The sequence below is a fragment of the Paroedura picta genome, chromosome 6 (genome assembly GCF_049243985.1).
Source record: "Paroedura picta isolate Pp20150507F chromosome 6, Ppicta_v3.0, whole genome shotgun sequence".
In the NCBI taxonomy this organism is placed as follows: domain Eukaryota; kingdom Metazoa; phylum Chordata; class Lepidosauria; order Squamata; family Gekkonidae; genus Paroedura; species Paroedura picta.
In genome coordinates this window covers 32,957,866-32,981,698 of record NC_135374.1, presented here as the reverse complement: position 1 = coordinate 32,981,698, position 23,833 = coordinate 32,957,866, and the positions used below count along the sequence as shown (strand labels likewise).

The window sequence follows — 23,833 nt, the reverse complement described above, 5'->3', positions numbered from 1 at the left end:
AGCAGCTCCAAGAAATGAAGTGGCTGAGATTAGGAAAGCAGCGCATAGGAGGAAGACTCAGGTCCTGCTCTGTGGGCCCAACTAGATGAGGTTCCATACCTCATGACTGCTATGACGCTAGTGTGTGGTAGTTGGTGAGAACCATGGAAGCTTGGCAGGCAGCACTAGGTGTTGCACCACACTGTGTGATGCAACTTCCAGCTGCGTGATGTCACATGTCTTCATAATGTTCTAGTAATTTCTCAGTCATCTATGGTTTCATTATAGATGAGATGACAATCTCCTCCACATTTTTTCTTGCTGTTGCAGAGCAGGACACCATGAACCTCTGGTAAATCTAGGACAAATGTGGTCTTGGGGAATCCTGGGTTCATTTCCCAATTTGGCTGTGAAGTGGGAAGACACTCTTTACCCTCAATGTTTGAGGACAAAGCAGAGGAGGGAAGATCTATATACACTGCTCTGAGCATCTTGGAGGAATGGGCGGGTTAAAAGTGTAAGATTTCCCCGCTCCCAATCAAGTCAAGCTCTAAGGTTCCCATAGAGTTATCAAGGCAAGAGATGTTCAAGATGTGGTTTGTTATTGCCATTCTGTTTTACAACCCTGGTATTCCTTGGATGTATATGTGTATGGTTGGGGGTGAGGGGAAGTCAGAATTCTTAGCTGTTTTGAATGTCGGCATGTTTGAAAGTCCCTCTGGTACAGTGGAAACATTGACTTCTGAGTTGAGAATAGATGTTCTTTTTAAAAAACTGAAAATATTTTAAAAGGTACTTGTGCAATATTCCTCAAACCTTTGACCATTTTTAATGGCCATTTTGTATTTTTTAAGCACTGATATTCTTTTCAGAGATGAGATGACCAAAATCATCACAATGATGGCAGTGTCACAGACATAGATCATCACATTAGGTTGGCTGTTCTTTGCTGTGGGAGAAGTACAAAAATACCAATCATAAAAATTGCCTTCTCTTCCTGTTATGTAGGTCAGGTCATTGTATAAATAGCATTCGGAAATTGGTATTCAGAATGGGAACAAAGGCTACCCTTGCCATCAGAATGTTTCCCAAATTGCCAGAGTTGTGGTGAGTTTCCTACTTTTAATGCTTCAGCACAATTTGCATCATCACAAATAATTTGTCTATTACCTCCATCAAGAGAAGTAGCTAATGCTGTGGAGGTAGGATGGGGAGACAGGGCCATGTGTCACATTGTCAGGAAGAGAGAATCAGCCATGGAGATATCATTTTTGACATTATCCCATAGCAGGCATATATCTCCTCTTATTTTGTCCTTTCACTGGTCAAATATAGCTAAGGAGATTCTGGAAAATGTGGTACTTGCTCATATTAGATAGCTAGCTGAAAAACAACATACGTTTTTGGGAGTTGACTATTGGGGGATTGGCTCCACCCCACGCTGACTCTGTCAGATGATTTCCTTTAGTTCAGGAAGAAAGTGATTAGATCAGATTTTGTGGACTCAGCTGACTGAAACCCTTTTGTACAGCAGTTGTAAGACCTGATGACAGAGTGGCTGGGGAAGTCACTAGATTTCATAAAGTTAGTCTCTGACTAGACAGCTAAGAATACTGAAGGAATCTGAGACAGAATTGAAGGCAAATATATAATGGTTTAGCTCTGCTTGGGACAAGCAGTGACATTTATTGAATCATCACTGCAGAGTGCTGCCAGTTTCCTTGAAAGAAGTTTGCCTCTAAAGAGTCTACTAAATGCTTTGTGTGATTACATAAGAAATACAATTTATAGAACCATCCAGAGATGAACGATTACTTCAGAGATGAGAGGGATTGTCAGAAAAAAATAGAGGGAATTATTAATAACAAACTGAATATATTTCACTAATGTTGATCAAATGGACTGTTGAGTTCAGGTCTTACAATAATTTTATTCAGTACTAGTAATAAGGCTCATTGCATGCTGTAATGCAATGGGCGTTAACTCATGGTTTGGTGTGGATTTTGTACCTCGCTTGGAAGCCAGCAACCCTATGAGTTGTGCACAACAGTCCTGATCCAAATCAAGCACACCTAGGAAGTGTGGAATTCCAGAACATGAACCTACATCTATCTGGCAACCTTACCTCTACTTTGCAATGGTTTCTTGACCTGAAATAGGCCAGGGGCACTCTGTGGCTGGTTGGGTGGCTGGAATGGTATCATACCCTTTTGAGGCCCCACTTTCAAACCTCAAGGAATATTTCCAACCCAGGGGTAGCCAACCTCCAGGTGGGGCTTGGAGATCTCCTGGAATTACTGCTCATCTCCAGACTATAAAGATCAGCTCCCCAGGCAGAAATGGCTGCTGTGGAGGGTGAACTCTGATGCATTGTAACCTTTTGAAGCCCAGCCTCCAAACCTTGCTTTCACTGAACTCAGCTAGCACAGTTTTGTCTGCTTTGGAGGGTGGACATGGTTGTGCAAAAGAAACATTTGAGGCCTCCCAGAAAGGTTGTTGTGGAGATGAAATACTTGAGGCCTACTGCACAGGGCTTTTGTGCAGATGAAACAGGCAAAAGACCCCCTACAATAGCATCCAGTTTCATCTGTGCAGTAGGCCACAAATGTTCAGAGAGTGATGGAGAAGAGAAACACATAGCTTGGCTGTGTCTTCCTTCCAGCAGCAAGGCTGTCCACAGCAGTATTCTAAGTGAGATGGGCCTTTTCTGTGGCCTCCCTGTAAGCCAACGGTTAGATAGAAGGGGAAAATTTTCCCCCCTCAAAAGGAAAGCACACACATGGCCACAGAATCCCCTGATTTGCCCTCGGAAACGCACCCCTAGCCCCAGTTGGGTGCTGTTAGAAGCTTCCTTCACAGCAGGCCTGAAGGAAGGATGTGTGTGAGGAATCCTGAGCAAGAGCAGCAATTGGTCCTGAGTGGAGATGGTTCCACCAATAGGAGGCTTCAGAACCTTCAGCATTATGTCAGTGTGTGTGGTCATTGTTATGTCTGTGGGCATTTGGCCACAGATGCAAATGAGGGCTTCTGCCAGCCAAGGAACTAACCAATCAAAGGAACCTGTTAAGGTCCAACTTAAGCTCTGCTTAATGCCAATCGGACTGCATATATATATATTCTGATAGATTATTTACATTATGTATAGTCTTCCTTTCTCACTTGGACTCAAGGAAGAGTACATAGAGTGAGTCAATCCAATCGACGGATGGGACATTCAGTAACACAATAGGATTAGGATTGTAGAACCAACCAGAAGTGTAAAAATGAACTGAAGCAAAGCAATAAGAATTAGCATGACACATTAAATGTTACAATGAGAAGACTGCCAGGTTTTTACACAGCGTTCAGTTTACTTGTCAGAGGTTTTAACTGGAATGTTATCAGTTTTTTATACTGTTGTCAATAGAACTTTTTCTGTATAATGTCAATAAAGGTATTATGTATGTATGTGTATGTGATGTTGCAAAATTCCAAAGAAAAATGACAACAGCCCCTCATTTGTGTTCCTGAAAACTGACAATGATGCACAGACCTAGGTGGAAAAAAAACACCTGTAAATGTGCTGATTTTACAATATTCAGTAAGGAACATAAGAATATGTATCTGGTAAGCAAAATAAAGGTAGAACTATTAACTTTGTTTTTTCGAAGTCCTGTACGTTACAAGAATGTTTTGCACAGCAGGACAAACCACAGGTTCAGGGATCATTTCATTTGGAAAATGGCATGACAGGCATCATTAAACACATCCACTCCGAAGTGATGACTTTTGTTTTGCTCTCTGGTGGGATGGGGACAACTGTTATTTTAAAATAACTTCTCCCCTTTCCTGAAAATCAAACACTAGACCCCCTGCAGTGGTCCCAAGTAACAAAAAAGAGGGAAAGGAAAAGCTGGAGTAAATGATGCCAGGGTGAAGACAGAAAGGCAGACTCTCTGCCGCTACAGAATGGGAGCAGAAAGGTCATGATTGCTGCCCATGTTGAGTAGCCTTTCCAGGCAGCGGGGTGAAGCAAGTGGCTCTCTGCAGTATGGACTGTCACACAGACAGTCGCTTCCTCGAAATAGAAGAAGAAGAAGAAGAGTTGGTTCTTATATGTCGCTTTTCCCTACCCGAAGGAGGCTCAAAGCGGCTTACAGTCGCCTTCCCATTCCTCTCCCCACAACAGACACCCTGTGGGGTGGGTGAGGCTGAGAGAGCACTGATATTACTGCTCGGTCAGAACAGTTTTATCAGTGCCGTGGCGAGCCCACGGTCACCCAGCTGGTTGCATGTGGGGGAGCGCAGAATCGAACCTGGCATGCCAGATTAGAAGTCCGCACTCCTAACCACTACACCAAACTGGCTCTCAGAAGGGGCTAAGAGATAGAAAGGTTTAAAGGGGGCAACTAGGATATACGCTGTATTTGGAAATAAAGCCATTCACAAGTTGAGCTGAGCATCTCTGCTTCCTCTTGCCTCAGAACAGACTGGGACAGGGAATTAAAATGTTCACTTTCCCCTGCAAGGATTATGGGCACATATTTTTGCATTTGTAATGGTAAATTCCAAAAAGAAAAAATGGTGTTGCATTGTATGTTAAACCTTATTGAGACCAAATATTGTTTTGATAACCAAGATGGTAGGTATGTGGGGGTTGAAATTGAGATACTGGGCAATAAGGCACTGGTTGTAGGTGTTGATGAGCCTAATGAGGACAAAAGAAGGTTTTACAAGCATGTAATGGATATTTTAACTGATTTATTGTGTTAAAATTGGTGTTTGATGAGAGATTGGAATGGTGTTGTTTTACCACAAATGGACAAAAATATAGAAGGGACACTACCTCAAACATTATTTTATCTGATAGATAACCTGGGGTTAGTAGATATTTGGAGGCAGTTAAACATTTCTTCTAAGCAATTTATATATCTGTCTCTCATGGTGGTCCCCATCTGTGGATATCTAAACCTGAAGATCAGGGCCATACATTAAAAATAGATGGTTCTGCAAAGTTCAGGGACCCTTCAGATTTACAGGAAAAAATCTGGCATCTTTAAAAAAATGCATTGGGGGTTTAAATTTCCCCCCAATAAAAAGACTGTTCTCTGTGCCTGAGCATCTACCTTCCACAGTTGGCAGTGGCGCCCAGGAGATGTGCTAAGCCTAGTGGTGGCAGTGCCCAACAGCTGTGACAGAGTCCAGGAGTCGCATGGGGCCTGGCAGCAGAATCTGGCAACCATGCTGGGTCCAGCAGCAGAGCCCAGAAGCCATAGTGGCAGCTACAGCAGAGCCAGGGAGCCTCAGGGTACCCAGTAGCAGCTGCATCAGAAGCCAGGAGCCATGCTGGGCCTGGTGAGGTGATGTGTATATGTATGTGGAATTCCTCCTTGTAAGTATTTTCAAGCAACGTGATTTTTCAGGGTACTCAGTTAGTCACTTCCTGTTCACCAAGGATGCTCTGGCACTTCTGAAGCTATTCCTAGTCTGTTCTTTTCCCTGAGTGTGAAATGGAGGGTTTTAATTGCTTCACTCCTCTTGACTCCCTGGATTGCTTATTAGTACTTTTATTTTTCGTGCACTAACTGCATTATTATTATGATTACAAATAATGAAGAAAAAAAGCGTATGTTTTAGGTCCACTATGTTAGGAACCCAAAACTTTCACTCTGATCCTAAATCATGCTTGCTCATAGAATCCTTGGGGAAAGACAATCTGTTTTGATGGAAGAAAGTTATCCTTCAGTGAGTACCTTGGCTTATGTAATGGAAGCTACTGAATACATAACAAAACTAGATTTATTTCCTGGTTTTAACCTCATGGCTTCCCACAATCGGACTTCTCTTGCAGACGGATGTTCCCAGTTTTAAAGATCAGTGTTTCGGGCTTGGATCCCAATGCCATGTATTCGTTCCTGCTGGATTTCGCTCCAACGGACAGCCACCGCTGGAAGTACGTGAACGGAGAATGGGTACCGGCTGGGAAGCCAGAGCCATCGAACCACAGCTGTGTCTACATCCACCCAGACTCTCCCAACTTTGGAGCCCATTGGATGAAAGCCCTTGTATCTTTCAGCAAAGTGAAACTTACTAACAAGCTGAATGGGAATGGGCCGGTAAGGCGCCAATGCTTTGAATGGGCCTGCTGGCTTCAGTCACAGCCTTCTACCAATCAAGAAATATCCAGGGTGCATTTATGCAATTAGAAGGGCCCTTAGAGGCCTCTTCACCCACAGATGCCAATTATTCCTTGGAGTCCAAATGTAAATAGGAATAAACAGGTCTTAATTGGAGCTTTCAGATTTTAATGGACTCCTTGATGTTAAGAGAGACTGAGTGCACTGTGGTTTAACCATCAGGGAGAGTTTCCCCCCACATAGCTTGCCTTGTGTGTTGAGGTTTTTACACAGGACTTCAGAGAAGGGGGAAATGATTGTGGGTATTAAGGTTTTGTTTTCTCCCCCATGGCGTTTGGGACGTAAGTGGAATGTTGGCAGTCGTCAGGCACTAGAATAAAAGACTGCTCCTAAATGAAATAATTACCATGCTTGCGTCTGCTTTGTGGTAATTATCAATATTCTATTGAATCATCTTTGGCCTTTGGAATAATAATAAAAAGCATCTACCTGTACCAGAAAATAAGTGGCATTCTCTTTGAGACCCTTAAAAATGCAAAGAGGAAAGTTGGCTTTGTTGGGTAGGTTGTTTATTTCATATGGATCTTGGATGATAATACCATACATTATCTTTGGCTTGTTTGATATAAAACTCCACTAGTAGGATAAACCCATTGGCAAACCCATTAGCAAGCAAAGAATTAATTTTTCACTGGTTGTCTGCTCTGAATTAGTTTTGCCTGGGGTCATTTCAAATACTCTTTCCCCAAGTTAGTTCATAATGAATATGGCCTCCCTGGAAAAGTATGAGGAGTTCTGTGTTGCTGGCTCAAAATCTCACAGTGGAGTTGTAGCAGTGCTGGAAGTGGAACCTAGACCTTCCAAGCACATGAAGCAGCCTGCCAACCTTGGTCCATCAAAGTCAGCATGGTTTACTTAGACCAGCAGTGGCCATCCAGGGTCTAAGACAGAAGTCTTTCACATCACCTCTTACCTGATCTTTTAACTGGAAATGCCAGGGGATTGAACTTGGGACCTTCTGGCATGACAAGCAGATACTCTACCACTGATCCACAGCTCCCCCCCCCACACACAGTCTTGGTCACCTGCCTTCTAAATACTAGTCTGCTTGCTCATTGGGACCGTTTCCACACACAGGACTCACCCAGCCGTTATGTTGCGATGTCCCCTGTTTTTTTGCCTTAGGATGGCTCCATAGAACTTTTTCCAGTTCTGCATGGGGGATCCTTTCCCCCCTCCCCTTCTGTTTGCTCCTGGATTGTTCCCCCATATTTATTTCCACATGCGCTAGCCAAGGGACAGGAAGTGAAAACTTCCCACCTTTAAAAAAACTTCTCAATAATTTCAACATGGCAAAAACTCCCAATCATCTTCCAGCACCACTTTGTCACATTTGAGTGCCCCCCTCCAAGTCCAAAATCTTTTTAAAATTACCACAATTGTGATATAATGCAAAACTTTAACAACACAAACAAGGGGACACAAAAAGGAGGACTGTTTTATTGCGGCATCCCCCCCCCTCCATACACACACATGTAGGAGTGGTTGCTTAAGCATGCAAACTGGCTCTGATGTCACTAAAACCAAGTATGATGTTGAATCCTAAAGCAAAAAGAAGAAGGAAAGGTGCTGACCAAACATGGTAGCTATTTTGTTATATTGGAATTGTGTTGTAGTGCAATTGGCCATGAGTTTTTTTTAAAGGGCAAGATACAGGTATCTTGGATCTAGGAGAAGATGTTGTTATACAAATGGGAGAGCTTGAAATTTTGGTTGTGACAGAATGGGACTTAGAAATGCTTCACTCCCATGATACTAGCCATTAAAAAAACCCTGACATTAACAGCTAACTTCATATCTTTGGGTAGACTTTCCACTTGCTGCCTGTAGCAGGTAAACCCTACCCTTGGTCCCAATTGGCCACCCTCAAGAAATTGAGGACTGAGATAAAAAACCTGGAAAATGTCTCCATTGGGTTACCCCATAGATTAGGGGAAGTTCCTATAGCAACACCTGGAAGTGATATGACACTTACATTGTCCCCAGGCTCAGTCTTCTCCAGGCGCGGATCTCAAAATCTGGCATTTGCTGGGGAGGTTCTGGCAGTCCCAGGGGATCTGTATTCTGTGATGAGATCTCTCAAAACTTTTGTTGCATTTGTTCAATACTCTCCAGTACTAGTTTTCCATATAAAAGCTCTCCAATTTGCCATAAACCAGGTAGGGAAAAGAAACAACTGCATTCTGCCCCCCCCCCCCCCAATATATAGCAGAGCTAAAAGATTTGTGGTGTATTGACTTGACCAGCCATCCAATATATTCAGAAAGGTGTTGATGATGGTAGGGGACAATCTTTTGGTCTATTGCCTGCAAATGTTCCCAAGAATTATTGACTTTTGCTTAATACTATTGCCTTCTAACTTAACTGCCATTGAAGATTCCTTTCTATCCTTTTTCAGTTTTCTTAAAGAGATGTTATTCAGCAAGTGTTTTCAGATAATCCAATGTTCTTTCCTGCTACACTTCTAAAACATTTTTTAGATATGATCTCTCATTTTATACCTCCTGGTTTAATGATTTGGAAGTGACCCCAGCCTGTTACTGAAGCCCATTGAAACCAACGGAACAAATCTCACTATTTTTAATTTCGCTGCAATTCTATGGGCATTATCTTAGGGATAAGCACTACAAAAATAAGTGGGGCTAACCTTTGAACATATAAACAAAAATTCAGGTTGCATGTAATTTCAGTTGGATTGTCTTTGGCTAACCCAGCTCTCCCTTTTTCTAACTATAGATTATGCTGAATTCTTTACATAAATATGAGCCTCAAATTCATATTGTCCGTGTTGGAGGTCCACACAGGATGGTAATGAATTGTTCCTTTCCTGAAACTCAGTTCATAGCTGTGACTGCTTATCAAAATGAAGAGGTAGGTAGGTTTAATTATAAAAACAATTTTACATTTTTGGAAATGGAATATGGTCTCTCCAAAAAGTCAAATAAACATCTCTTTAATTGATGTGCAGGAATACGTAACAATGTTGATCAACCTTTCCCGACCTCTTTTTTCCCCATTGTTGTTATGTGTTTCCTTACAGCTATTTTCAACAATAGCACAATGTGGTAGATGCTGGTGTGAATTACTTTCCATTGCTGTTCCATTGACCTGCAGCTATAAGAATTCTACATGGCATAGGGCAATCTTTATTGTATGTGCCATGCAGACAAAAGCCAGCTAGTAGCAAGAGAGATATGAGAGGTGCTGGACAGGATAAAGAATCATTCAGCCATGTGATGTTTCATACACAACAGAAGCACAACAGAAGCACATACACTTTGCACAGATCCATCTTAAAGGAGCTCACCTGCTGCTGTCTCCACCATCAATGATGCACCCCTTCCTGGGACTCAAGAGACCCAGTCTCAGAAATTAAAATGTTCCCACCTGTGATCTTAGGACAATAGTGTCTGGTCTGGAACCAGAGAAAGGCTTGGTAATCCTAGAGAGGGATGGAGACCAATTGATTGGAAACAAATGGGGAAATACAAAAAGAAAGACACAAGAACATACTCGGGGGTGGGGGAAGATGAGACTTGAATAAACAAAATGACAAAAGGGTGGAATTACAGTGTGAGCAATAGTATGGATGTGGTTGAGGGAATTATTGATACAGGTAGCGTGAGCAAAACAAAGGAAGTAACTGGAGAACAAAGGCCTTCAATCTGAAGACTGGGGAAAAATTAACTGTAGGACAAAAGAGCAAACTGGGAAATAGAAGAAAGGTATCCTGATCTATAGTAAGATTAACGCATTCATTATTTCTTTCGTGTGATGTTCAATAGAGCTAAAGAACAACAGTTGGGATGGGTGTTGGAACTTCCTAAACCAGTTCATTATATATGGAATAGGTTGAAAGAGGTTAAGAAATGGGGGGGGGGGAGAATGCTAAGCTCTCACAATGGTTTAAACAATGTTTTGGTTCCAGGAAACAACCCCCCTGGTAACTTGAAATAAGGTATTAAATTTTCATTAGTTCCCCCCCCCCAAAGGATATGATGGGAAAAAAGAAAAGAAAACAAAGACATATAATGTAACTATAACATCTGTTGTAAGACTGATTTAAGTTTATAAAGTTGTAGTGTTGCATGTATTGTTATAGGACTGTATTATAGTTATACTAGCAACAAAGCCCACTGCAGCCTTAAATGCAGTTGGCGTTAGCGGGACAAAGGGTATGGGGGGAGGTGGCAGGTGCATCATCCTTGGGGCTGGCAGTCCTTGGCCTGGCTGCCACCGGTACTGCCACCATTGGCGCTGCCTCCTCCTCTCCGCTACTGCCACCTCCTCTCTGCCAGTGATGGCTCTTCCTCTCCATCACCACCTCTGCCTGGGTGGAGTGGTGGGGCACCACAGACATGTTGCCCCCGGCAGCTAGGCTTCACTGTGGTGAGGGTCACAGAGAGCCACGCAGCTGGCTAGGGAGCTTTGCTGGCTGCACCCTGATTGGCCCACAGAATGTGTGTCCGGCCGGCCGGAAATCAAGGCTGGACACTCTCTGGGCCCCTGACATGCTCCACCTACCAGAGCTTTTCTGAATTATTATAGGGCTACTAATGGTTTGTATTGTTGTTTTCTAACCATGCTTGTATTTGTAATTTGTAAATATTGTAATTACCATACTTGTAATAACAGTGTATCTATTATTATTAATGCAATGAGATAGTAAAAATTATAATTAATGAAAATTATTTCTGTAAAAATTATTATTTTCCTAACTTTAACCTCTAATTCTAATCCCCAACCTCTAACTCTAATCCTTCACTTTAAAACTAATACCTAACCCAACAGTAATTCCTAACACTAACCTAAATCTATTGTTTGGTGTCTACAGTAACCACATTGTATTTCAGCCTAGTCTCAATTTAATGTGTAGGAAAATCTAAGTTTAAATTACCTAATGCTCCCTAACCCTAACTCTAAGGCTTCCTTAATCCTTATACTTATGCTACCCTAACCCTAACTGTAACAATGATCCTAATCCCTAACCCAATTTTGACAGATTTGTTTCCTTCACTATGCTTTTCCCCAGGATTAAATTCAAACAAATGGTAACCTTATATGTCAAGCTTGTTATTCCTGTTTAAAATCCATTAAACATCTTCATTATGTTGTATTCTAATGTATTGCTCACTTCTACCTATATGTGTGGACTGGTAATGCTCATTTAATTGTATCTGAGGAAGTGCATATGCACTTGAATATAATTTGAATAAAATTTTGTTGGTCTTAGAGGTGTCACAAGACTGAAACTGTATTCTGCTACTTCAGAACAAACATGGCTACCCACTTGAAACCTATCTTCAGGTTGCCTTATTAACAAAACCTTTTTTCCTCCCCAATTCAAGATAACAGCCCTCAAAATCAAGTATAATCCCTTTGCCAAAGCCTTTCTGGATGCAAAAGAAAGGTGAGTTCATTTCTTGTAAGGCTCCAATTGTACCTAAAGTGCAGGTATGACTTTAGATAAGCCTGGTCTCTATTTCTGTAGTCTTGCTATCTGCAAAGGACAATCAAGATTATTGATCAATTAAATGACTGAATTTGTAGACCGCACCTCTCTGCAGACAGGTTCAGGGTGGTTTATAACATATTAAAATTCTGGCTAAAATACAATAAAAAGGTCAAAAACAATAAGTATCCCATTGAGCTTCAGTTATTCCACTTCTCAAACATTTGTTCAGTAGTGGAATGATCTGGAGAGGGAAGGAAGAAGGCCAATCACATATGAACGTGATCTTGGGGTAAGCTAAATATGAGGAGGCAGTGTGATGCGGCAGTAAAGAAGGTAAATGCAGTCTTGGGCTGTATCAATAGAGGTATCACATCAAAATCATAAGATGTCATAGTCCCACTTTATACTACATTGGTCAGACTCCATCTGGAGTACTGTGTGCAGTTCTGGAGGCCTCACTTCAAAAAAAGACATGGCCAAATTTGAGAGGGTCTAAAGAAGAGCAATGTGAACGATGTAGGCCCTGTGAGGAAAGGCTGAGGGACTTGGGAATGTTCATCCTAGAAAAAAGAAGGTTGAAAGGAGACATGATTACTGTCTTTAAGTATCTGAAAGGTTGTCACTTAGAGGAGTGCAGGGAAAAGTTCCTGTTGGCAGCACAGTATAGGACCTGCAGTAATGGGTTTAAACTATGTGTAGAATGATATTAGCTAGATGTTCTCTACGTTTTATTGTAAACTGCCCTGAGCCTCAGGGGAGGGCGGTATATAAATACAACAAATAAAATAAAATAAATAAGTGATTTTATTGACTTGTTCTATGATATTTTTATCATTATAACCCCAATCATATACCACCCTTTCTTCATACAACTCATGATGTCATATGTAGTTTTTTTTTCTATTTTAAAATCACAATAATCTTGTCCAGTAGGACAGGCTGTGGCCCAAGCTCACCCAATGGGCTTCATATTGTTGTGGGAGAAGTTTTTGACTATGAGGGAAGCTTCATGAAGATTGTCAAAGTAAATTTGATATCAATTTTTTTCAGAAACCATACAAAGGATATTCCAGATACAGCCTCTGAAAGTCAGCACATGACATATTCTCACTGTAAGTTTTCTTTTTTTTATATACAAGTTTTTTTTATTTTCATAAAGATAGAAATATAGAATGCAATACAAGTTATTAATACAAAGAACAGTGCTTGATACAATCTAAGAGCTATCTTGACAGATATTTCTAGGTTTAAGTTGGATGCTTAACATTAAACATTTCTTGTAGAACAGTATGAGTTTTGGCCCTGTATCAATATAATTTATACTTGACCCATTCTAAGAGCCATCCTGACAGGCATATTTTAAACGTTTTCTACAGATCAGTGTGAGCTTTGGCCCTATAACAATACACTAATAAAGAAAAAATAAAAAATAAGGGGGTAAAACCCCATTTTATATTTCCAACACTAACGATTATATTACCTATATGCCTACAAAATAAAAGAAACATAGAACAATATGAGCTTTCTGTCTTCTTAAGGGGGTCTCATCTCGAGGCTTGCTACATCTTGTTGTTCCCGTAGACTTATATTCTGTCCCATTGGCCTTTGGCGTAGAAAGTGCAGTTGTACTCTTTCCCGCAGAATATACATCGATAGGCCGTTGCACCTCCAGGGCTCCAGTATCAATACAATTTTTTTCCCAAAGAGCTCCTTTAAATCGGTTACTTTCACTACAGATCCATATATCTTTTGATTGATTTTTGTACACTATTGCTTTGAGATGGCTGTATGTCTTTTTAAAAAGGGTGTCCTTATCTGGGCTGCAGAACTCCGACATCCCCTTTTCCATCTCTGGTTTCTCTTCAGATCGCATAAATCTTTCCCCTTTTACTTACTGTAAGTTTTCTTGACACCTTTTTGTTACTCTGAATAGGTAGCTGTAATCAAAGAAGACCCAGGTCCCATCTGTTTCACCTTTCTGGTCTGATTATGATCATGAAAAAGTATAAAAAGCGATGTTGGGATAACTAGCCTTAGAACAGACTAAAACACGTGCCAAATCATGATTATTGGAATCTAGTTTATTTATTTATTTGTATTAATTATTGCTGGAAAAGAATCACAGAAATCTGCCAAGGCATTTTAGGCAGCCAACCGAAGACATTTGTTAAAGATTGCGATGTAAGCAGCCCATCTCCTTTGCCATTTATGAACTTGGCAAATTACAATAATCATTTGGAAGAAACTGGTGCATTTCAATGGTTATTTTCTATCATTTGTTTATAGAAATTGCTTTAAATGTCCTGTGTAAATTTCAACTTAATTTTTAAGATTGTCACAGAAGTCTTCTTCCTCCATTAAAAAAAAAAATCAGCTCTGTTTTCTCTCTTTCTCCGTAGTGGGTGGCTGGTTAATTTCCAATCCAGATGCAGTGTGTGCAGCAGGAAATTCAAGCTATCAGTACAGTAGCCCTTTTTCTCTGCCCACGTCACATTCTCATCACAGCTGTGAACACTATTCAGCCGCCCTCCGAGGGCACAGAGCAATGCCGTATCCTGCCTCCTACATGCAGAGAAATCACTCCCCACCAGGCAAGTCTCCGTCATGTTTTTTTCTTGGTGGGAAAAAAGCAAATGTTTTAAATGCTGTACTTTAATGACACATATTCTCAAGTATCCCATACCTATATGATGACACACATTCAACAAAAGAAATAATAAGTAAATCAAAGCAGGCAGAACTGAGAGATATTTCCTGCTGTCCTTTATGGTGAGTCTAGAAATGAATAAATGGCTCCCATGTCCTCTAGAAAAAGACAACAAGCGTTCTTAAGATTACAACAAGGAACAGTGCAAAATTTGAGTCCAGCGACACCTTTAAGATCAACAAAGTTTTATTTAAGGTATGATTAATAATTAATAAAAGCTTTTGGGATGCTACATTCTAGCAAGGTATTATTTGTTCCTCATTAATTTACTACTAATTTATCTTCTCCATATACCTGTACTCTGATTATTTCTATTTCATTGAGGAAGTCTGCATGCACATGAAAGCTCATACCTTGAATAAAACTTTGTTGGTCTTAAAGGTGCCGCTGGACTTTAAATTTGTATTGGTACTTCAGACCAACTCAGCTACCCACCAACAAGGAGCAATGAATGGTAGAGAAATTCCTGAGTAGTGATAGTTCCTGTCTTGTCTCACACTATTCCGACCTCTGGGATATCCCTCAGGTCTGTTCAAAATGATTTCTGTCTGGAAAAGTAAAAATGCATTTCCAAGAAACAGATTTGACATATGTCCATTCCTCAGTGATGAAAAGTGACAAGTTTGTGAACTGGTATTTTTTATAAACAGCATTTGCCTTAACAGTTTTCTGTCTCATGAATAGAATATGTCAAATCAATTTTAAGAATACAAGAAGAGCCCTGCTGGATCAGATTGGGACCATTTTCGCATGAGGAATTTTCCCCTGTCCGGCCTCTCGTTGTTCACGAGTTTTAATATTGCTTACTCATGATGTTGGCAACAACCCAGAGCTCTTCAGTGGGCGGCGCAAGTTTTCATCCAGTTTGCTCTGTGATGAGGGAAATTGCAAAATTCTGCTTCCTCTTTCTTGTTGTGCTGCAAATTGGAGTGCAAACAAGGGCTGGCTCATCTGAAGGAAGAAATGCGCAACAGTCTAAGTAGCATTTTGCCTGCCTTCACACCTTTCTGAATCAATTTTTCAAAAAAATGGTGCAGTCCACATTGCTACAAGACCACAAAGCAACATGCCCTCACTTCAAATAAAATATCCTTTTCATTATGCACGGTAATATTGGGATTGGGCAGCTAAAACATATTCCTGTTTGTGTTTTCTGGTGATGGAGTATGAATGGGGAAAGAAGGGGGCATGTGATGAAACAGCCATCTCCCTTTTAGCTTGGCATCCATGCACTGTGTTTTAAATCTTTATTGAGAACGCACAACCATCGGAATCCAACTACTATGGCCAGTCTATCACAAATCTACCCGAACATAGAGAGACCATTATACAAAGTATACTGAAAAGGGATCTAAGGAAACATTTGATTGCTGTGGCATGATCCTGTAGCAACACAGAAGTGTATTTTTTTAAAAAAATGGGATTTGGGATGGTGGTGGAAGTTTGAGTCCCCAAAACAACTGCTGTGAAGGAATTGGTGGCTTGCATTGATTGACAATCCAAGGAGCAGGGAGAGAAGTGTGGGTTGTCCATGCTTTAGGCTTCTCTGCCACCTCGTTAGGAAGGGAAAAGCTACAACAAGGCGGCAGGATAATGGAGGGGTTTCCCATCAGGAAGTATGCAAACCTGTAGTTTCTATTGCACGGTTCTATTGCACCTCTGTGCGGAAATGATCTAGTGGTCCATCTAGTCTAGTTTCCATTGTTCCAAATAACTTTCCAAGGGCTTAAAGTGAGACAGAGCGGGGATTATTAGTTTGTTCCCTTCCTCCTTATATAGTGTACAATGTCGCAGAATGTGGGATGTTTCCGCCACAGCATTATTCCATAAACAGAGTCTCAAGTGTAGACGTTGCCACTGATACCTCCCAATAGTACTGCTGATGGCAGTGTGTCCATCCTTGCTCTGGAAAAAGCCCATCTATGATGAGGATTATTGATGTTTGCCAGATAAGGGGCGGTGGCCTATCAATAATATATATATGGATAATTGCACAGGTATTATCAAGATTTATTTGCTTCATGTGTTGATTTAGTATGCAGTTCTTGATGCATGAATGATCCATAAGCAATGAGCAAGATTAAGTGAGTAAAGAAAAGCTGCCCATTTACTCTACGTTTTATTTACTCCCATATTTATTTCAGTGTTAAAAATTAATCTGGCTTGGTATCTTAAGATAATTTTCTTAGAAACCCGCTACCGCTTCTGAACTCCTTGCATTTTCCCTACAAAGTGAATTTGATAGAAACCACCAACAGCGATCTTCAAGTATCTCCAGGTCAAGAAGGCTGGACCTCAGTACCATCCAGTCCCCATGCCAACTTGCTCCCAGTGTCGCACAATAATGGTTCTGCTACCCCAGGACCTAGGTAAGCCGTTTGCATAAAATATCAACACCTCAGTGACAGCAGCAGCAATCAGCATATTAGCTCCTTTTGATCTGTGAAGAATTCTTTACACATACTGCGACCTCTAGGAGGGTAATCCTCTGTACTGGATTGCCTCGAGCTGTGGAAAGTCTATTTCTTCCTTGTTCATTTGTTCCCACTGAATCTGAGAAAAACAGAATCATCTGATTTTCTTACTGAATTCTGGCAGGAGGCTGGGGATGGTCTTCCCAATGGTTTTCTAGATCAAATCTGGTAGTCTTGACTTGCATTCTAGAACAAAGCAGTCTCTCATTTCAGCTGACAGTTTCCTCAGCCGAGTCAGCTGGGCTCAAGTCACTACAGAATTCAAACTCAGGTTCAGAACTATGTTAGGCTGCATGGAAGTATTCCTGCATATTGACTGGCATGATGGTAATTGGCCAATGAAAACGCGACTCCACTGTTTGGCATGAACAAGGCCACAGCTTTTATTAACCAAAACGAATCCAGGGTTGGCCCCAGCACGAGGAACAGAGTAACACCTTCGCAGCCGTCCGGCTGCTAACGTGGGCACAAGGAGCGCCCTGGGTCCTCCTTCCTCCCAGCCGGGAGGAAGGTTCCCTTGCCCCTTGAAACCCTCCCCTGGGAGGAGGCCAGTGATGGCTGCCGGGCGTCCACCTCGTTCAGCCATCCTTACCTCCTGGCTCCGAGCCCCTGTCCTTCCCTGCCGGGCAAGGCCACACTCGCAGTTAGCCAATCTCTTATTGAGATCCCCTCCTCAGGGCCCAGTACGCAAACTGGCCCCTGAACCAAATACTCTGCCTCGTGCTCCTGTTCCGCAGCTGTGACGAAAAGAAAACAACAACCATTAACATGACGGGTGGGGGGGTGGGGAACCGTCCTCCAGCTTGTCTCGGGCGGCGAAGAGGGCCCACCGCGTGCGCTTGACGCTTATAAAGTGCCTTGCCCCGCCCTCCTCGCCGTCCCGACGCACTTCTGCGTGCTTGCACACGCCGGGCCGTCGCGTCATCCTGGCCCGCCCCCCTCAGCCGCGTCAATGGCGGCCTCGCTCAGCCTCGGCCGCGTTTTGACTGGCATGATGGTAATTGGCCAATGAAAACGCGACTCCACTGTTTGGCATGAACAAGGCCACAGCTTTTATTAACCAAAACGAATCCAGGGTTGGCCCCAGCACGAGGAACAGAGTAACACCTTCGCAGCCGTCCGGCTGCTAACATGGGCACAAGGGGCGCCCTGGGTCCTCCTTCCTCCCAGCCGGGAGGAAGGTTCCCTTGCCCCTTGAAACCCTCCCCTGGGAGGAGGCCAGTGATGGCTGCCGGGCGTCCACCTCGTTCAGCCATCCTTACCTCCTGGCTCCGAGCCCCTGTCCTTCCCTGCCGGGCAAGGCCACACTCGCAGTTAGCCGATCTCTTATTGAGATCCCCTCCTCAGGGCCCAGTACGCAAACTGGCCCCTGAACCAAATACTCTGCCTCGTGCTCCTGTTCCGCCACTGAACGAGAGCCAACCGGCCTCGTTCCCGCCAACCCTGAACTGACCTGACACCAAACCTTCAGTGCCGCCCCCAAACCCTGCAACCATAATTCCGTGCCCAACGTGGACAAATGAACCCCATCCCGCCAGAATACCGACGCCGCCCTGTGAGTGATGCCCGGGTGCCTGATCACCGCTCCCCCCAACTCCGCCATCAGCTTCCTGACCTCCCGGTTGATTTTTTCCTTTGCCAAATGCACTCGTTCCGGCCGCAGTGCATTACGGCATCTCCTCCTGTCCAGCAATTCTGACCATATCATGTACGTTTCTGGGAGCCTCAGCTGCAATACCCTCAGGTCCTCAAACACCCGGCGACGAAGCTGAAGTGCGGACACGTCTGCCAGATCATTCTCTCCAAGCTGGACGACCAACACCGCTGGCGAGCCATCCTTAAAGACCTCCCCTGCTACCACCTCCAATAGCGCAGGCCACTTCATCCCTCGATGACCAGACCACCGGACACGGAGCTGCTTTCCGGATCTCCATTGTTCCTCCCATCCGGATTCCGCTGCATGACGGCCAGCCCAGAAAACAATGCTGTGCCCGACTATGAGCGCCGTAGCAACTGCCGGGGCCGGTCCTGCAATAAGTACAAGACGTTAGTACCTCCTCCCGTGCCGTACGTAAGACTTATAGGCCAGGGAACGCCAGCGCCCGAGCCTCATGATCGTGGAGGGGTCGGCCCCATCTTGAAACGCCTGGGTGGCCGCCCCGATGCGAAAAGAGTGTGTTCTGTACCACTCCGGGCGGAGCCCCGCCCCTTTTAGGCACAGTTTCAAAACCGCCGCCAGCTGATAACGTGAGAGGCAGGTCCCGTCCTGGTGCACAAACAGTGACCCAGGAACGTAAGGGCGGCAAGTCAGGTACCGACTGAGGCTCCGCACTGGGCAGGTGCTGGGGTCGCCAGATTCCCGCAACCAAACTTGCGCACCCCTCCCCAACTGGTCCGTCTTGGACTGGCGTACCCAAAGCTGTACCCCCTTCCCCCCTCGCTGAACGTCCTCTACACGCAAGGCCCTGGACACCACCGCTGATCTGGATGGGGCGACCAGTTCCCCGCACCGAAAGGCCCCATGATAAGCCACAAGGAAAGCAGCTTTGAAGAGGAGAACCTCGAACTTGGAGGAACAGATAAACCTCAGCTGACCCACCAGCTGCCGAAGCACCGTCAAAGTGATGGGCCGCCGTGTGTCCCTCCCCGAGCGTATCAGCCGCCCCCAGCCCTTCACCGCTGACCTCGCGATGAAAGATGAACCGGGGTCCCAAGCCCCGAAGGCTTTACTAAAAAATGATAGGCCTGCCAGGGTGACCCGCAGCGTCTTTTGGGACAGTTGGCGACCCTTCAAATGAGCCAAATAACATAAAAGAGATTGTTCACAGATAGGCCAAGGTCCTTTCCAGCCGGCCTGCCGTGCGAAAGCCACGAAGTCCCTGGCCGCCCCCTCATAGCAGCGCCATGTCGAGGGAGCAACCGACCCCTGGACTCCTTTCCAGATCACGTGGCTCCAAGCTCCCAAAGGTTGTCCGGGAAGACCTCCGGGTCCTGGCGGGCATGGGGGGCGAGTAATCGAAACTTTTCGACCTGCAGGCGAGACAAACTGTCAGGAATAACATTCTGTACCCCCGCCACGTGTCTGGCCCGAAAAGTTATATTATGATCCAAACATGCCAGTACCAAACGGCGTACCAGCCGCATGACTCTGCTGGACTTGGCGGACTGCTTGTTCAAAATGCGAACCACAGCCAGGTTATCGCACCAGAACAGAACACTTTTGTCCCGGAAATCCTCCCTCCAAAGGACCACTGCCACCAATAGTGGAAAAAATTCCAGGAACGTGAGGTCCCTGCGCAGATCATCTGCCCACCACTGTGGCCATGCCTTGGCACACCACCGGTCCCTGAAGATGACCCCAAAACCTATGCCACCGGCAGCATCCGAATGCACTTGCAGGTCGGTGCCCAGGGAAAGTTCGTCCTGCCATATGGCCACTCCATTGAAGCGGCTTAGAAATTCCTTCCAGACCCCTAGGTCCTCCCGAATCCCCTTAGAGACACGCAGCCTGTGATGAGGCCGAGTGAGCCCCCTGGTGGCATGTGCCAAACGAGCACAAAAAGCCCTGCCCGGTCTAACGACCTTACATGCAAAGTTCAAATGTCCTAAAAGGACTTGCATGTCCCTCAGTGTGCACTTCCGTCTGCACATGATTCCATCAATCAAACCCCGCAGGGTGTCTATTTTCTTAACGGGCAGGCTGGAGGTGCCTGCCACAGAATCCAGCTGTATCCCCAGATAAGAGAGCTGGGTGGTTGGGCCCTCCGTCTTTTCCCGAGCCAATGGTACCCCCAATTCCATGGCCACTTCCTGGAACACTCTCAACCTCTTCTCACACCCGTCCGTCCTGCGGGGGCCGGCCACCAAAAAATCATCCAAATAATGAGTGATTTCCCGGAACCGGCCCCTGCGCCTAGCTGCCCATTCCAAAAAAGAGCTGAACGACTCGAACGCCGCACAAGCCACGGAGCAGCCCATGGGCATGGTCTTATCCACGTACCATTGGTCTTCGAACTGGATCCCGAGAAGATCGAAGTCCTCCGGGTGAATGGGCAGCAGTCGGAACGCCGATTGAATATCACTCTTGGCGAGGAGGGCGCCCGGCCCACAAGCCCGCACCATGGTGACCGCCTCGTCAAAAGAGGCGTAGCGCACTGCACACAAGGATGCTGGTATGGCATCATTCACCGAACCCCCGTGCGGGTACGATAGATGGTGAATCAACCGCCACTGCCCTTCCGCTTTCTTAGGTACAACACCTAGCGGGGAAACCCTCAGGTTGGGCAGTGGCGGCCTGTCGAAGGGGCCCGCCATCCGACCCGCCAAGCACTCCTTTTCCAGTTTCTCGTGCACCACCTCGGGGAATTCCCTGGCCGAGCGCAAATTACCACAAGACGTAGGTACCCGGTCCCCCGTGTAAGGGATCCGGAAACCTTCCGTGAACCCTTTCGCCAAATAAAGGGCCTCATGCTTCCTAGGGTACTGCGCCAGCCAGTCCATTAACGGTCTCAATTTAATGGGAGATGGCGCCAGCCCCCGAAGGACCCGCGGTATCTCATGCGGTTTTTCCGGGGGCAGAAGGTCCTGTGCCACCCGACCCTCCGTCCTTCTTGCCGGAGAGCCGGGTCCCTCGAAAGGGCCCACCCCCGGCCCCTTGGGAGCACGCCGGCAAAGCGTGTAACCCACCACAGCCCTCACATTTGTGCTCGAATTTGCACTTCCTGCGCTTACAACCCGCTCTGTTATAGTCCCAGCAAACGAATCCTGCTAGTTTTCTGCTGGGAACGATGTTCTTTGCCCGCTCCTTCTGTTGACGCACGCTGGGCCCGACCTGCACTATCCACGTGTCGTGGTGTTTTAGGTCCCAGCGCGCCAGGGGATTGTGCGACGCCAGCTCCCTGAATTCCCTATCATATTCTAGGGCGGCGTCATCCCCTGCCATCTCCCTGGCCTCGAGCACGTGGGAAAGATACTTCCACGTGTGCCACCCCGCTCCGGGTATGCCGCCGTGACCAAAGCCATGTATTCAGCCATGCCACGCAGCCAGTTATCAAATGTCCTCTCCGCCGGGGCCTTGTCCCTTTTTCGGGGCTCCTTCCTCTTTCCCGTGTCCCCTCCCTTTCCCTGCCCCCGCAGCATAGAAAACACATCTACGAAGAATCCTTCGAGTGCCCGCTCCCGAACCTTGGGAGGCAGGTGAATGCCAGGGGGCGCGTCAGTAGCCGTGTACCAAACCGGAGGTGACCGCTCGTCCTCAGGAACACCTTCTTCATCCAGCAGACCAGTCGCCTCCTCTCTCCTCTTTAGTAACCACCGCGGTAGGCCAGGTACATAGGCTCCCTCGAGCCAGTACCAACCTTCCCGTAAATCTTCCTCGCCGTCCCACGAAGAAGACTCACCAGAGGATGGAATAGGCTTGCCCCTGGACTTCCGGTCCCTCTTGCGCGGACGGTCCTTCTTGGGTCCTTCACCGGCGTCTTGGCCGCCGCCTGTGGAGGAACTGGAAACCGAGTGAATCCCAGAGCCCGAACCCCGAATAGAGTGACTGGCCCCAGAGCCCTCACTCTGGCTCCCGCTGGCCACCTGGGCCAGAGCTGCCGCATAGCCCCTCCAATAGGACATGTCCTCCTGGTGGGGAGCTCGGGCCCTGGACCTCCTTGGCCCGCTTCCGCGGGCAAGCGCGGGACCAGCACGCCGGACCGCCCTCCGTTTGCCCCTGCCCTGCACCCCTTTGGCGGAATTTGCCGGGCGGGCCCGACTAGCCGAAGCCCGTTCCCTCGCCCTAGGGGGCGTGGCCGGCTGCCTGGGACGTCCCCCGCTGTTCCTCCCAACCCCCCTCCTGCTCCGTTTTGCCGGGGGGCTGACGCTGAAGAAGGAGCCAGAAGATCCCCCCTGATGGGGCTGCCTCCGGGGCCGCCTGACTGTGCCCTGGGCCCCGCCCCTCCCTGCCGTGGCCGTAGCCGTAGCCGCAGGCCCGCTGCGCGAGCTCCTGCGGCGCGGCGAAAAAGCGGGGGCAGATTCCCCCTCCCGGGCCACCACCCCGCTGCCGGTGCCCCGCCCACTGGCCCTGCTCGGCCTAGGATTCCCTCCCCGGGAGCTGGGCACGACAGCGGCCCAAGCCTCCCGGGCCCTCAGAGCGCTGGCCCGGCTGCGGCCCCTCCCGCTGGTTGTGGCCTCCGGCTCCTGCGCGGCATCGGCGCTGCTGGCGACAGCCTCACCGCGCCGGGAGCGCGACCGCCTCCCAGCCATCTCGCTTTGCCGCCGAGGCCTTCAAAGTGCGGCTCCCTACTGTCCGGGATGCCTGGAAGCCGACCGCCGTAAGTGCCCGCCTCGGCCCCTCTCTTCGCGCCGACCGCGCCCTCGTCCGGCCTTCACTCGCGCTCCCGCGCCGAACCGTCCTCCAGCTTGTCTCGGGCGGCGAAGAGGGCCCACCGCGTGCGCTTGACGCTTATAAAGCGCCTTGCCCCGCCCTCCTCGCCGTCCCGACGCACTTCTGCGTGCTTGCGCACGCTGGGCCGTCGCGTCATCCTGGCCCGCCCCCCTCAGCCGCGTCAATGGCGGCCTCGCTCAGCCTCGGCCGCGTTTTAGTATTCCTGCATCTGTGGGTTTTCCAGAGCACTCACATAATGTCATCCTCTAGTCACCCACTTTCTAGGCATTCCCAGTCCCTGGTCCATTGATTCTCAAGACTAGTTTGGTATAATGTCCCTTCAGAAAGAATGCAGTCCAAATGTGTTAGCAAAACTTGCACAACTTTGAAGGTTGTGCCCGCTGGGGCCTGCCCCAGCTCCCAGGATTCACTACACTAAGATACGAAGAAAATTTCAGGGCATTTAACTCCCTGGTATATTTAACTTAACATTTCATTTTTTTCTGCAAACGTGGGGGAGGGGTCATCCAAGTTTGCTGGAAAATCTATTTTAGGTAAGTGTGTCCTCAATCTGTGGATTTCCCATCACTGGGCAATAGTCCATGATGCCTGGTAGCAGTCTTTGTGCTGCATTCTGGAATGACTTACAGTTTTTGAACCATCTTTAGGCCA

At 46.4% G+C, this 23,833-nt stretch overlaps 1 protein-coding gene across 1 annotated transcript in view; it reads left to right on the top strand.

Annotated features, from left to right (window-relative positions):
* TBX19 (T-box transcription factor 19) overlaps positions 1–23,833 on the top strand; it is a 28,699-nt gene that overhangs the window by 2,575 nt on the left and 2,291 nt on the right. The window contains exons 2-7 of the mRNA XM_077344234.1: positions 5,810–6,074; positions 8,892–9,026; positions 11,504–11,565; positions 12,661–12,722; positions 14,010–14,201; positions 16,551–16,686. Coding sequence (XP_077200349.1) covers positions 5,810–6,074; positions 8,892–9,026; positions 11,504–11,565; positions 12,661–12,722; positions 14,010–14,201; positions 16,551–16,686 — 852 coding nt within the window. The remainder of the gene's footprint in view (positions 1–5,809; positions 6,075–8,891; positions 9,027–11,503; positions 11,566–12,660; positions 12,723–14,009; positions 14,202–16,550; positions 16,687–23,833) is intronic.